General features: G+C 39.8%; 1 protein-coding gene across 1 annotated transcript in view; it reads right to left on the minus strand.

Annotated features, from left to right (window-relative positions):
* The window catches only part of SMOC2 (SPARC related modular calcium binding 2), a 219,435-nt gene extending 203,045 nt beyond the window's left edge, over window positions 1–16,390 (minus strand). Inside the window, exon 1 of the mRNA XM_063443436.1 lies at window positions 15,700–16,390. Within this exon, the coding sequence (XP_063299506.1) occupies window positions 15,700–15,786 (87 nt within the window). The 5' untranslated portion in view covers window positions 15,787–16,390. The remainder of the gene's footprint in view (window positions 1–15,699) is intronic.
* Window positions 16,391–16,724: the final 334 nt, after the last annotated feature.

The raw sequence follows: 16,724 nt of genomic DNA on the forward strand, positions 1-16,724 counted from the left end.
CCTGTCATTTTTTTTCGATTAGTGGTACTATGCGTGCAAGCTACTGTGACAACAGATATAAGTGGCACTGTGCACTGGCAGAAGTTGGCAGAGTAGACGCTGTAGGCCTGACACACACGCTTGCAGACAACTAACTGCTATTCAATCTATTACAATTAAAAAAATATATATTTTTTTTAAATGTACAATACTGTTACACCAGATATGAGTTGCACTGGTGTGACACTGTGCCCTGGCAGGCCCTGAAACGCACACGTATGAAGGAAACTGACTGCTATTATTTCACAGTCAAATTTCTATTTTTTTTTTAATGTACGCTACTGTTACACCAGATATGAGTTGCTCTGGTGTGACACTGTGCCCTGGCAGGCCCCGAAACGCACACGTGTGAAGGAAACTGACTGCTATTATATTACAGTCAAAACATTTTTTTTTTTTTTTAAATGCAAGCTATTGTGACACCAGATATGAGTGGTGGCACTGGGCAAGTGGGCACAGTATACGCTGTGAGCCTGACACACACGCTGGCAGGCAGGCAGGCAACTGCAATAAGATTACACAGAAAAAAAAAAGAAGCAGACTGATGTTCTAGCCCTAAAAAGGTCTTTGTGGGGTGCTGTCCTTACAGCAGAGATCAGATGAGTCCTTCAGGACTGTAGTGGACACTGAATACACTAGCCTAGCTATCGATTTCCCTATTAAATCAGCAGCAGCTACACTGTCCCTCCTCTCACTAAGAATGCAGCTTCCGGGGGGCGGGGCCTAGCTGTCATGGTGGAAAGACGCACTTCGTGTGAGCTCCCTCAATATCTCACTTTAAGCAGCTATCAACAAGCGAATTTCACCCCAGAAGGGGATGACCCAGCATTGTTGCTCCTACCTGACCGACCCGACATGCTTAATAGCGGTCAGCAACTCAACAGAGTGCTCACCGGGCGGGAGAAGCGGCCGATCTCCCGATCCTGGGATGCCCAGGAGCAGCTACTTCCCGGCAGGAGCTCCATTACCCCCCCCCCCCTCTCGGACCGGTGGGGGTTATCCCGGTCCACCCCTGAGAGGCTGTGGAGAGCTAATGGACGCACAGAGCACAGCCGCCCAGACTGACATACTCATCTGTGACTCTCCCAATATAGCGGCAGGCGTGTCCTCCTGGTACCAGCAAAGCATGGCAGGATATTGAGTCTAAGCTGGACAGACTATTTATTCAATTTTGGAAGCAAATAACAAGCAGGAAGCCCCAACAAGCTCCACCACAGCCCCAACAAGCTCCACCACAGCTAAGCGAAGCAGTCCCCATTAAAATCCACCAACGCAAAAGGCGTCGAAGACGGGACCGGAGACACAAACAGAAATGCAGAGCCTGCCCCACGTCAAACACTCGCCTCCACCTTAAGCCACCACAATCCCGCAGCGGACGTGAAGCACCACCGGGACAGATCCGAACACCCGACAAAACAAGCTTCCACCACCTCAAGCCGCGAACCCGGCACTCAGCCAGAGACTTGCCTTTGTTGTTCCAGGTATCAGGGACTCCTAGGGTCTGCACCTGGCGCCCAGAAGGGATCGGATGAGCACAAGCAGTAAACAGCAGCCTGCCAAGCATGTCCCACTATAGCCGATCCTCCACACCATGCCTTTGATCACATGAACTGCTCTCTGCACATTAACTAATCGTAAAGTAGCTAGCGTTTAAACATGTAATTATTTCACCTCCTAAAGAGTTTATTGTCGTAGTTCCTTACATGCCTTTACCTTAACCGTTCATGTATTATGTTATTCACTAGTCTCATCTCCTGGGGCGACTCACACTTGATTTATAACTAGTGGTGGAGTTGCTGATATAAATACACAGTTGATAACGTGCAAGCTACACCCTAAACATGACAGCCATCTTTCACAACAATGTACTGCTATATACGCATACCCTCAGTGCAACTAGCCATGATATACGCACGTTCAGCCTAGCATGCTCAAATATAACACACTTTTTTTCTAAAAAAAAAAAAAGAAAAAAAGAATGCAGCTTCCGAATGAATCTAAAATGGATGCTGTCCAGGAGGTGGGAGGGTCTGGGAGGGAGGGTCTGCTGCTGATTTGCTGGAATGTGTCTGCTGACTGTGAGGTACAGGGTCAAAGTATACTCAATGATGACGAATAGGGGCCGGACCGAACATCGCATTTGTTCGCCCGCTGTGGCGAACGCGAACAAGCTATGTTCGCCAGGAACTATTCGCCAGTGAACTATTCAGGACATCTCTATTATTAAACTCTAAAATCTTCAGGTATATGAAAAGACAGTTAATGCTGGTTTGTTTATTTTTTTTAATTTCCTGCTGGGCCAGTAATGTAATTAATGTCACCATGTCTAGCATAATGATATGCTAGACTTTAAGGAGGTGTAACTTCACAGAAAGGTGTCAAATCAGCATTGCTCATGCTCAGAGTAGATCTGACGCATTTGTGAGTGGGCAGAAATGCCCCGGAATTGCCTAGTGCAGTCATATGTGTGTTTAAACATATGATTTCATGCTTTTGTACTTATGTTTTTTGTTTTTACTGGTGAATCCAGATGCAGAGAAATAAATGGTCCCAACATCAGAACTGCACCACCAGATTTTGCAATGTTTTCAAGAATGATACAAGCTGAACAGTTGTACACTGACCAAACAGTATAGTAATTTTGCTGGAACAAGTCTCCAACTCAATTATTTTGTATAGTTTGGCTATTTTGAGCTTGTAAATAAACCTCATTTGAATATGTTTTGGGTTTTTTTGGCTGTTAAAAAGCTGATTATATTTGTATCACAAATACAATGGTTTTATTTATTTTTTTTGTCAATTACTGAGTAGTGTCCATTCAGCTTGGATGCTAAACTCTGCCCCATGTACAGATTGTAATATAAAAAAAAAAAATCTGAATTTGCAATTAGCAGAATAGAAACAAACAGAACTTTCGGCCCTAGAAGCCAAACAGGATCACCACGCCCCATTAGAAGAATTTCAGGTATGAACTAAGACCGCTTTCCCAGAGTGCTAAAGGAAAACACATATAAGATTTATTGTTTAAGGGCAGATGATATTTCTTCTGTAAGGATGACAGAACTGCTAAATTTCAGTATGTGATTCTCTTTAAAAAAAAAAATAATCCAAAACAACAGAGTGACATTTAGGTTAGTTGCTTTTAGGCAGATATATGAAATATAACACTAAATAGTCAAAAAACTATTTATTCAACTAGCAAATATAGCAACAATGTAGATTACATCATCATCATCATTACCAGCACCTGCAGGCTCCTTTAACCCCTTAAGGACCAAACTTCTGGAATAAAAGGGAATCATGACATGTCACACGTCATGAGTCCTTAAGGGGTTAAAGGGGCGATCTAGTCACTAGATCCACTACAGCTTAATTAGTGGTTCTGATGTCTATAGCATGCCACCTCTAGTGGCAGCCACTCAGATGCCCATTAGAAGGGCTTCCTATCTCAGTGCACCTACTTTCAGCGTCTCCACTCTCTGCATGGAGATGCTGAACTCTGCACATGGAGATGTATTGATTCAATGCACCTCAATGAGGAGATGCTGATTGGCGCAGGTTGGCATTTTGATGTGCATGCCACAGCCTTCAAATAGTTTCCCATGGTTTCAAGATTGATGATCTCTTCCATGGAGGTGGGGTCAGTCACGGTGAGACCGGCATAGCGAGAGATAAAAGGTGAGTAAAATACCTCCAATCAGAGGGGGGTGGGCACTTAAACAGCCACTCCAGAACTAGAGAGTTGAAAATGAATTGAACCTTATAAGGTACCAAGATACAATTAAAGTGGGAAAATGTATCCAGCACTACTTGTTATGTACAGGTGATGCTTCTTAATTTATACTTTTGACAAGTCCACAGGCATGCAAAGAACACAGCATTAAGATGTGTAGCAATAAATAAAGACCACCTTAACCTTACTTAAAAAGATAATTTAAAACAGGTACACAATGCACATTTCATCTATAGTAATAACTATGGAGCTATTCCCTAAACTCATTTCAAATGGCCAAAGAATTACACTTTGCATTGGGGTGTGAGGGGGGCAGTGGCCTTGAGCAGGGGTGTTCTGAGAAATTTAAGGTAACTTACTAACAATAATGTATGCAACTAAAATGTAATTTAGAACAAAAACAGTGAACCTTTACAGATTAATTCATAAACACATTTCTTGTATTTTAAAGACACATTGCTGTCCAGATGATCTACTGCCGTGTGTAACAATTGTTGCTCTCAGGCAGGTGATTCTCATAAGCAATCATTGCATCCAATGCTCTTCTATGACAAACATTCACAGCATTCATTACCATGCTGTGTGTGGTGTTGACAAATTGAGGACTTTCATAACTAGAAGTGTTCAATGAGTGTTCAGTCTGAGAGCTACTAGAGATATGTTCCTAGCAAAATTTAAACATTGCTGTTTCTATGAAACAGTCAGACAAGGTCAATGAACCAAAAGCACTTCATGAAGATAATGTGGTTTTGGTATTTGAAGTGCCTCTTTAAAATCAATAAGCATAGCACAGCGTACATCAGTGACACAGCAGGAATCAGCTACCATCAGGCTCCTAATTATAATGGACCAAGTAACTCTGAAACTCCCATACCACTCTCTCCTGTGTTCCATTAAAATTGAAACATAGATGAAGTTGATGAGCATATCTTATAATTAGTGCTTTATGGGCACAGGGGCGGCATCTGGGAATCGTAGGGTCTGTTAACAGCCTTATAACATTATGACCTACAACTTTTTTAGAAACCCAAAAACACAGACATCCTAAACATTCAAAAACTAATTTCAAGGCAGTGGCTTCACCAAGTACTGCACCTCTCACACACACAGCCACCAAACATATATGAACAAATATATGACATTTTATTATGACAGAACAGAAATAATTATTTAACAAACATGTTGCACTTATTTACAAACACTATTAACACACTGACACATGCACACACCTTAATGCAATGTGTGTGCATGTGTCAGTGTGTTAATAGTGTATGTAAATAATTGCAACATGTTTGTGTAAATAGTTGCAATATATTGTTAAATAAAAGGTTTTGTTCTGTCATAATAAAATGCCATGTCCTTGTTGATACGTGTGTGTGTATGTATGTGCCAGTGTGTGTTTATGTGTAGGTGCCAGTATGTGTAACTGTATGTGTATGTGCCAGTGTGTGTATCTGTGTGTCAAGGTGTGTGCATATATCAAGGTCGCCTGATACATAGGCACACACTGGCATATACACTTACACACACAGATACACACACTGGCATATACGCAGATACACTCAGATACACACACTCAAATACACACACTGGCACATACATTGACACATAGATATACAGATATACACACACATACACACACACACACACACACAAACTGACATACATAGACACATGCCACGCAGCATACTCTCCTTATAGCTGGACAGAAGGGACTGTCACTTCCTTCCAGCCAGGCAATACTACGGTTCAGTAATACCCTTCAGGTGGCCAGCAAATTATATACAATATCCTGGACATAACACACACACAATCTGACATACATTGTATGTCATTGTATGTCACATTGTATGTCAGATTGGGTGTGATTTCAGAGTGATTGTATATAATTTGCAGGCATCAGGAAGTCGCTATTAAAATGTGATGTCTGATAACATCTTGTACAAGAAGAATTTTGTTGCAAAGAGGGGAACACAGGCTGGGAGAAACAGAAAAGATGAATGTAAAAAGTAAAAAATCTTTTTTAAAATAAATTTATTAAAAAACAACTAGCATTAACAATTGTCAATGAACTAGGGCACTGCACCAAATCTCCTCATTACATTATCAGGCTTATCCCTGGGGGAAGGGATACCTCCTCCTGTGAATGCATTGTAATTCCACTTACTTTCAGGCACCAGACATGGCTGCTTGTGTGTAACTCAACGATATTGACATGCCCTCTGACCTTTATTGTTTTGTGGTGCTCCTAATTTAGCTGTATCAGCGCAGGTGTGATTCCAGGTGCCCTAAAGAAAGGCACTGACCTTTTAATTACAAGTCCTTGCTGTAGTTGCTGTACTTTGTCTTTAATAAATTCTTACTGGGTTCTCTAGTGTAAGGCCATAATACTCTGTTTCTTCTATGTCTTTATGATGACTTGACTTTTGTTAATTTTTTAAGCCTACCCCTGCAATTTGCAGAGATGGAAGGTGAGAGATCTAGTGTGAAGGATAGTAAATATAAGAAGATCTAAAAGTCATCTCTGGGAAAGAGATGTAATCAATGAATTAGGATTGTAATCTTTTTTTTTTTTTTAACTAGCCTCAAGAGAGGTAGAGATAGAGGCTCAAGAAAGGAATGAAAGAGTGCTAGAGTATTTGAAGAGGGTAAGGAATTTTTCAGATTTTTCAGGCTGAACATACTAAATGTTGAAGTGACAGGAGCACAATTTTGAGGAAGGATTCAGATAGGTTCTAGGGAAAACAGAGCAGTGAGGGCCACTTTTATCAAAAGCAGACTAAAATGAGAGGAAAGAGTAGCATTGCATGCGTGAGAGGAGTGTGATGGGTTGGTGGGCAGAAAGTTATTTAATTCAGTGGAACAGAGGTTTCTTTATAATTTGTATGGGTGCAGAATGTATAGGGGGATTGAGATAGAAACACATGCGAAGATGGTCAGCAGGTGGAATACAATGACTAGAAGCCATGGTAGCCAGTTAACCTGAAGTCAGGATGAAGTTAAGGGTGCCACTATGAATAAGTGCTTGGGAAGATTTAGTTATACATAAGGCATATGAGAAGTTAGAAATGAAAATAAAGTGGAGGAGTTGTCAAGTTAAAAGTTATAGTCAACAGAGTGACTAGTGCATTAATGAACGGAGTGGTGGAATATAGGAAATAATAAAATTTATCAAAAAAAGCATGAGGGTGAACCTAAAGGGCGGTATATACAAATTATAGTAATAATGTGACTTGGCCATCTGATATCTTCTCTCATAGTTTGCCAAAGCTTCAGAACATGAGTATTCCAGACATAGAGGGCAAGCCCACAAAACTCAAATGATCCCCTCAGTATTTAGGAACCCTGATTCCCACAGACCTTTCAAAAAATGTTCAGCTTAAACTATCCCCCACTACTGGACAAAATCAAGAGAAACTTGACTTTTTCAGACAAAAGCATAAGACTTTCATGGAGTATGTCTGTCACTGTCGTAAACCATGCCTACAGTATGACATTCTCAAAAGACCTAAACTTTAGGGAGGCCTGGGATTACCCGACCTAGCAAAATACAGTCCTTGCAGTCCACCTTCAGAGACTTGTTGAATGGAACATAGCAATGCCCAGCAAACTCTGGATACAGCGAGAATCCAACTTCACTGACATCCCACTACACTCCGTCCCACTGCTACAACCTGAAGTTCATCATAATGTCTCACCCAACCACCCTACAATACTAAATACTATTTACATCCTTAACAAACAAACATAGCCAACAAACTTTCCCCAACATTGTCTCCTCTACTACTCATTACTAGGAACACAAGATTTCCACAGGCTAAACACTTCATCAGGACTCCCGCGTCCTTTAAAACTTCAGCACATATACATTAATGATCACATTTGCAAAACACCGGACCTAAATATACCAAAAGCACCACAATTGCTGACAAAATTCCAAATTTTCAAGCTTACCCATTTTCTTCAACATCTGCCAAAGCTTCCTACATTGTTAAGTCCACAAACCAACTTCGAGTCTCTATGTACACAGAAATCTCCACCACAATCCATTTCCCTGTTGTATGCCGATCAAGTTTCCCCACCAGAGAACATAATGCTTCCGTACTACACTTCTGTGAGAGAGATCTGAAAACTCTTTCACAATCAAGGAATGGGATAACTTGTTTATGCTAACAAACCTTAAATTAACTGCAAATATCAATAATCCGGGTATAAAATGCTTACTGTCTGGTACAAGACACCATAATAGTTAGCAATGTACACTCATGATCAAGACCCGGAGTATTACTGATGTAAACAGGAATATGAAACATTGTTGCACATTTGGTGGGAATGTCCCCAAATTAAGCCCTTCTGGCAGCATATACACAATAAGCTCTCAGACCTCACTGACAAAACTATTTTGTTCATACCAGAGACATAGAAACTGCACTATTCTCAAATCTCAGCCAGTTAATACTGTCAATCGTTGCTCCCACATCTAATAAATGCTGCCCACAGACTTATCCTGAAGTTCTTCAGGAAGAGGTCTGCTCCCACGGTCTTTGAGATTGGATCATTTGAGTGAAGATACACTCAATAGAAGAGCTTTTTTCATCCTTATTTAGATCACTAGAGTGGAGGGATCATTACTTCGGTAACAGGGTCACAGAAGCTCAAATAGAGCTTTCACCTTTCATATCACAAATGGAGGCATGCTGGCCTTGGATCAATGAACATGATCTCTCTCATCACACTTCTTTTTCTCTTTCTTCTCTCCCCTTCCTTCCCTATACTACATTATCTTTTTCAGTATCCTACCACTTCCTGCCCTGAATGGAGAGGGGAGGGCGCATTCCCCCTCTTTTCATAAAATTAGCATTTTTTTCTTGTAAAACAGAAGTGCTCATCTTCCATTTGTTGCTTTCACTTTTTCCATATTCAGAAGATCCATCCTCTTTTCAGCTACTCAGCTACAAGAATCATTATTCATCAGGATACACTATTGCAACCTCACTAGCTTTGCATTCAACACTCCATTACTCTTTCCAGCAAATATAAAATGCGCTATTCTGCTTAAGCCATACCACTACTTGAAAAATTCAATGTGTTTCTGATTTGACAATACTCTATTTCAGCATACAAAGTTCTGCACAACATTTCTTCTCCATAACTCTCCTCGTATCTCACAACACCTGTTCAAATGTCATCTGCTTCATCTCCAACACATTACTACTTCTGATTCTGTTCATTTATACTCTTAGACAACCCTACTACTAGAACATGCTCTCTTCACACATGAAATAGTCACATTTCCTTAACTTTTTCACCACCTCCTAGTAAAGACTAGTGAAAAAAGTGGTTCATCCTAAAAACAAGTTGTTTGAGGTAATTCGGTTTTCATCCATGTGGTGTTTCAGACAGATTTCACCCTTGCAGACATTTCAGGAAAACCTATTTGGATAAACTAAAATGATGCAAAAATTATGCAATCATTGTACTAAAATAATGCTATGTATATATTTTGCACTGCACTAATGGTACATTTTTTTTTCTTTGTTAATAAAATTATTTAATAGACAAAATCTATGTTTATTGAATATACAATATATATACAAAGTAAATGACATTGATTATAGTGTTACAATGGAATATATTAGGCAGCAAGTGAAGCAAGAAGAGCTGCTGTAGCTCAAATTGCTACAAAAAACTTTAGCCATAATAGAAAGGTGTCATAACATATAGTCAGGCCCGGACTGGCCATCGGTCACACCGGGCAACAGCCTGGTGGGCTGCGATGGCCATGGGCCGAGGCCGGCAGGGGAGGTCACAGGACCTCCCCGGTCGGTCCATGCAGGTTGTATCTGAGCGCTGGCCTCGCTGTGTTCCATGACGGGCAGTGTGATGCGGTCGCCCGCTGGGGTAGGAGGAAGGAGAGGACCCGGAGGAGCTCAATCTTGCAGCTCTGCTGGGTTCCTCTAGCGAGATTTGGAGTGTTGCCATGGCAATGCTCCGGGTCTTGTGAGAATGAACTCTAACCACACAAGGTAGAGTTCACTCACCACTAATACCACCAGGGATGGCAGCACGTTCCCCCCTCCCAGGGTAAGAAGTGATACAATGCCTGTTTTTTTTTTTTTTTTTTATTCATATTAAAAAAAAAAAAAATACATATTATTAAAAAAATCTGCCTCCCTCCAAACACCACACATACACACACACATCAACCTCACACAGCACCCTAACACACACAGCACCCTCACTCACACACACACAAACACACACACACACAGCACCCTCACACACACAGCACTCTCAATCACACACACATCACCCTCACTCACACACACAGCATCCAGCACTCACTCACACACAGCAATCTCACACACATCACCCTCACACAGCACCCTAACACACCCTAACACACACAGCACTGTCACACATACACTGCACACCTCACACACGCTGCCAACCTGACATAGCATCATCACACACACACACACACACACTGCAGCCTCACACACACATTGCACCCCACACACACACACACACTATACTCCTCACAAATACATACTACTCCTCTCACACATACAAACTACACCCTTCACACACACACACTACACCCTTCACACACACACACTGCACACCTCACACACACACACACACACAAAGCAGCCCCCAAACACACTGCACCATTAATACACACAATACTTCCAAACATATATGTATATATACTACAGAACCCCTCACACAAATACTGCACTCCTAAACACATTACATGAGGGCATGAGCGTCAGAACTGGACCATTAAGCAATGAAAGAAGGTTGTCTAGTCTGATGAACCTCATGTTTTCCTTTAAATTAGGTTGATGGCCGGTTGCGTGTGTGTCATTTACCTGGGGAAGAGATGACAGGATGCACTATTGGAAGAAAGCAGGTCGGCGGAGGCATGGTATGCTATGGGCAATGTTATACTGGGCTAACCTTGGGTTTTGACAATCATGTGGATGTTTATTTGACACATACCGCCAACCTAGAGATTGTTGCTGACCAAGTACACCACTTCATGGCAATGATGTTCCCTGATGGCAGAGGCCATCACATCACTGTTGAACTCTCATTCATGTGCACTGAAGTCTATTGAGGATTGTTTGAGACCAGCTGATGACGGCTGGGTGAATTGACACTTCTAAACGGTGATAGCTACGCCCAGTGTCTGTAAGGTGGAGGAAATATGCAGTATATCTCTTGACTAGGTTGGGACTTTAGTGATAGACTAACTTTAGTGAAAGACTAATTGTTCGGGTTGGTGGCGCTTTAAAGGATCTGATGCTAATGTCTTGGTGTCAGATACCACAAGACACAATCAGAGGTCTAGTGGAGTCCATGCCTCGATGCATCAGAGCTGTTTTGGAGCACGAGGGGGACCTACATGATATTAGACAGGTGGTTTTAATGTTGTGGTTGATCAGTGTATATAAATATAGATTTTTATTTTTTTTTACTCCTCCTTTTCTAATAAAAATGGATAGATAAATGAACTGCTAGAATGTGGTGGTTCCTCCTAAAAATATATGGGCATCATATTTTTGTGGTGGGACTAGGTGATAAGTTATCAGAACTATACACTAATTTTCCCAGCCAGAGGACAAGACAGTTTTGTAAGCCAAATAGGTAACTCCAAGATATGAGTTGCCGGCGCTCACAAAAATTCCATGCCTAATAACTCACTACTCGTTCCTACTCAGACTACTCAACTATACTGCAACACTCCCATCCCTTTCAACCACAAAATCTAAAATCCACAACACTTTAGTTCCTCAACTTAGTCAAACACCCCAAAAAGTATAATAATTGAATTTACAGTTTTTATTCACAAATAATCTATACATACAAAAATGATAGAAAAAAATACTTGCAACAGAGCATTCACTTCTGTGAATATTTGTTTAGGTTGAAATAAGAAAAAGTCAATCAAGTTAAAATGTGAATAAATAATTTATGTTTCTCATTTGAAATTTTGAGTGCTTGCCCTTTATTCTTATCATTCCATGTTATGCAGGCATCCACTCCAAAGAGAAGTGAAAATTAGCTTAACAAGTGAGCTGCTTCTGTGAGTTTAGTAAAATCTAGCTTCGTATTTTAAGAATGAAAACAAAGGCATTGACAACTATACGTGGAGTACGGTATGCACACATTTATGCTAACAACATTTTTTGAAGACCTGGTATTCTACTACACTTTCATATATTCTGCAGTCATTTGCCACAGATGGTGTGCACAAGCTTTACCAGGACCAAGTAAGTCATTGTAAATACCTCCACAAAACAGTACATGTAGTGCTAGCATTCTGAGCGATTTAATACATTGATTACTCTGCTGTCACTCAAGAGCTTAGAAGGGGTTTGTAAATGTATCATTAATGTTAATCTAGGATGATCTGCATTCATTAATTAACCTCTTCATGCCACAATTTATGTATACACGATTGCCATGGTATGCAGCCATTTATAGATGTCCCTAATCAGCCCAACACTCACTGGCACTACAACTGGGAGAGACTCTCTCTCTGTTTGTGTGCCATTGTATGTTTGTGTGTGTGCCTGTATCAGAGTGTGTATATGTGTGCATGCATGTATATATGTATGCGTGCGTGTATCATTGTGAGTGTGTTTGTATATTTGTGTGTATATGTGTATCCAAAAAGTCAACATAGCTGCAATTTGAGGGTAATACCATGGTAATGTGTCAATGTACACTATATATATAAAATGTTAAAAACAATTTCTTTTCAGCCAAAATTTTTGTTTTAGTTTCTATTAAATAATGTGCTATCTATGCACACTGAAACAAAAATACATTTATACAATGGTTTCCATGACACCCAAAAGACTTGGATTACAGGGATTTTTTGCCCCTTCACTGCCAATTGGTAATCTAAAACGTGTCACGGTAGATGTATATACTGCACTGAATATAGGAGCACTCATGGGACTATTATAAAAAAAACAAAAAGCAATCATCTGCTTTTACATTATTGTTAATGTGTATATATAGACAAGATTTATTTTTTTATTTTTGTTTATCATAAATATTACATTTAAAGTTAGGAATTTCAGTAACTTGCTACTAACATTTTCGATATACATGCAGATGCATTTTAATTTTAATTCCCATTGACATCTTAAATGGTAGAAGGCTACTCTGAGCTGTTAAGAATTTAGAAGTCAATTAACCCCTTGGGCTGGAATGATATCCAGTCATCACAGAAAGGCATCTGTCCAGCTCAGTAAACTGCAGTAAAGAGTGCTACAAATATTGTAGAAAAACAGAATAGAACAGACATGGAATTCAAACTATTAGCAGATTTGCATTAAACAAATAAACAATATCGGGGGTACAGGGACAAAAAGTGAAGTATTGAACTATAATGATTATCTTCACTTCTTAAGAAACGTTGCCCCATTACTGCTCAATACCTCAAAGACATTGCTACATAGAGATCTATTGCAAAGCAATTGTATAACTGCAGCTGCAAATGAACACCAATTTAAAGAGCTGAAGTTAATCAATCCTGATTTAAAGAGCTAATACCAGGCTAACGGCTGAATAGATTCTGGGAGAGCAGAATGCTATGAAAGAGAAAATTACTTTGTACCAAGAACTGTTCTTAAAACTTGAACAATTACTGTTGTGCATCACCTGCCTATCTTGAGTTGGATTTTGAAAATCCTTAACTACAAAAACTCAAGAAATGATGTTTCCACAACTATCCCAGAGTTCTGAGCTTGACATGCAAATGAGCACAGACAGGCATTGTGTTTCAGACATCACTCTGCATTCCTGCTGTTAACCTTAGCAATGGACGCTGTGTTTAACACAGCTTTTCTTTTTAAACGATAGCATGGATTGTTAAACTGGTTTCTGATCACTGGCCCTTATGGTTCACAACCATGCTATGGTATAAAAACAACTGTCTTTAAAACAGCGTCCATTGCACAACAGTATATTTTCTAATCAAACTGTGGGGAGTTTTATAGAGTTTGGCCTCACCACAATCTTTTTGGCACCTAGCTATAAACTTCCACTTCCCGACCAGAACCATCCTGATGAGACCCACAAGGTCAAAGTTGCAGTCCATGGCTGGTTTGTGGTCACTGATCCTTCTGGATTACATGCTTTGGTTTTAAAAGAGTTGTGATTAAAATAGTGTCAATTACTAAGGGGAACTGCCGAAATACCTGTCTGTGCTCATTTGCATATCAAGCTGGGGACTCTGGGATAATTGTGGAAACATGTTTTTTTGAGCTTCTTTGCTTAAGGAAGTCTTTTCAAAGTCTATCTTGAGATATGCAAGTGATGCACAACAGGTTTCTTTTAATTGTACTGTGGAGAATATATTAATGTTTGGCCTCGCCACAATCTATTTGACACCTTCGAAATATGGTAATATTTGGCAGGTCCTATATATTATTATTTATATAGCTCCAGCAAATTCTGTAGCGCTGTATAATGGGTACATATGTGTAAAAAAGCTAATGCTTTTCCATCAAACTAAGCTTGTATGCATATTGTCTGGTAGTCAGAAGATTACTTATGGCCCATTCATTCAGCCTTTTAAACAGTCAGAAACCGCCCAGTCATTGAATGTAAGACTATTTTGCATCTATGCTATATTTCTTTACAGAATGAGCAGTTGCCAAAATCAGAAACAATGGAAACACACACTTATGTGCCTGTGAGCATTATTTGTGATACAATAAACATGCAGAAATAAAAATCATAGTAAAACCATATTTCACCAGTGGCTTATAAAAGCTGTATCCAGACCCAAATATTTTAGCTATGTATTCAGACTTTTGACAGTCAGATAAAATATGGTTATTTTGCATTTTTAACAGACCTATAGATTGTGTGATCAAATAGTAACAACTCATTACATTTTATGTACAATAGGTTCAGGATGGCACGTCTTAAAAAAACTACTTTGAGTATGCAATTAGAACAAGTCTGCCCTAAAGTTTTGTTTAGTAGAAAGTTATATGCAACTTGCTTTAAGATTTTTCTTTTAATTTAGAGGCTGGATGCAATTGTTTTGCCTCACATTTTAGATAAAAAATGTATCCAAACCAAGGGAGGGTAGCTACATTTGACATTGGGGCAAAATCAAACAAATGGCCCAATTCGATAAAATTGGGGTTTATTATCTAAACTGCAAATCATGGAGAATTGAAATCTGAATGGCAAAATGTAGACAAAAATAGCTGACCTGGAGTTATTCTCCAACACATATATAGTCACAGCTTGCCCATTTTAGCTTTCTAAGTCTGCTACAGTTTGGAGTTTAGTGAATAAACCCAATGTCCCACCACACTCTACTCCCTTTCTTAAATGTATACTACATGTTTTATACTTATACTGCAAGAATAAAATTACAATAATAATGAGATTACATAATAAAGTTTAATACTGTGCTGTAATGCTGCAGTCTAAAATATTTAATTGCTTGAATGGCAATTACCCTCTGTCCCCTCTCCCCAGCCATTTACTGATACAAACGCTAGATTCCCAGTTATAGTTAGAACATTAACTCCCATGATGCCTTGCCAGCTTTACATTATGTGGTACCACAACAGTTGAGGAACTGCCATCTTGTCATATTTTAAACAGAACCCATAGTGTCTTAATTAGCAGGTATTTGTAGACCACCACAGCAAGTGTTCATATAAATTCAATGTGACTTGCAGGATCTTTACTGAAATCTGAGGAGTACAGAATGGATCAGCTTCACAAAAGATGTGGGGGAGGGCAGCTGAAGTATGTTGTGTTCTCTCTAGTCTACTATCCATGTGGTGCAACCAATGCAAAAAAAAAAAAAGATAAGTAGAAAACACATTTATCTAGTTATACCAACATTCTAAATTACAAAAACGAACATTCAATCTCACCGTTAGAGCTGAAAACTTCTGTGCATTGATGGCTGGCCCCAAAAAGAGGATTGGCAAAAGAAAGTGGAGTTTAGCACAAAGCAGCATCCTGACACGAAACTTGGAAACCCAAAAGTCAGTGCTCTCTCTCGCTCGCTCTCCTCTTCCTTATGGGCTTGAAGCAGTGCCCTGATGAGAAGATTCCTTGATCAGTCTGCTGCTCCAATCACACGCAAGGCTCGTGTGAGGGATATTACCTACTCTGTAACAAACTCCTTCCTGCTGTCACCTTTCAGAAGCGTCTGCTCAGTTTCTTGAGAGAAAGCAGTGTCACTTTACTTCCCTAATACATTCAGATTCCGCGTATTCTTTTCGCTGCAAGTCTTTTTTTTCACACTTGAGGATCTGACAGATGTACTGCTTTCACAGCGATCGCCTGGGACATCCAGGTCTCTCTGTTCCTCTGTCTCCCTCCCTGCTATTCTGGCTGGTCTCTTATCTGATGCTGGCTATCTCTTTCTAACGTTGTTGAATTCCCCCCCTTCTTCCTTTAAGAGATCTGTCATCTGATGATTGCTTCTTGCCAAAGAGAATTAAGAGAAAATGCTGCCTCAAGCCTCTGTGGCTGCAGGCAATAGGTTAACTATGCTTTTCCTTCACAAGGAAGGTGTAGCTGAAAGTCACTTAACAACTGACCAGATGTTGAGTAAAAAAAAAAAACTCTCTTCTCTCCCTGACTCCTGGATTTTTTTGTAGTCCTGCCTCCAACGTTTCTCCTCCCAGACCTGTTGGTCTGTGTTGATTGATTAACCTCCTGACACTTTTAATTCTAAGAAATTAATATAATTGTCCAGATTGTGCAAAGGTTCCATGAAAAAAAAAATAGCTTGCAGTTGGTTATTAACCATTCTTTAAAACAAAGTTATTTTGCAGGTTTAATTGAAAAATAAATATACTAAAAGTATTCAAGTTAATGCGTAAGCACATGTGGAACAGCTGGATATACAATCTTATTGTGTCCATGGAGGAATAAGCACAGAAAATAT

This window comes from Pelobates fuscus, chromosome 2 (genome assembly GCF_036172605.1).
Source record: "Pelobates fuscus isolate aPelFus1 chromosome 2, aPelFus1.pri, whole genome shotgun sequence".
In the NCBI taxonomy this organism is placed as follows: Eukaryota; Metazoa; Chordata; class Amphibia; order Anura; family Pelobatidae; genus Pelobates; species Pelobates fuscus.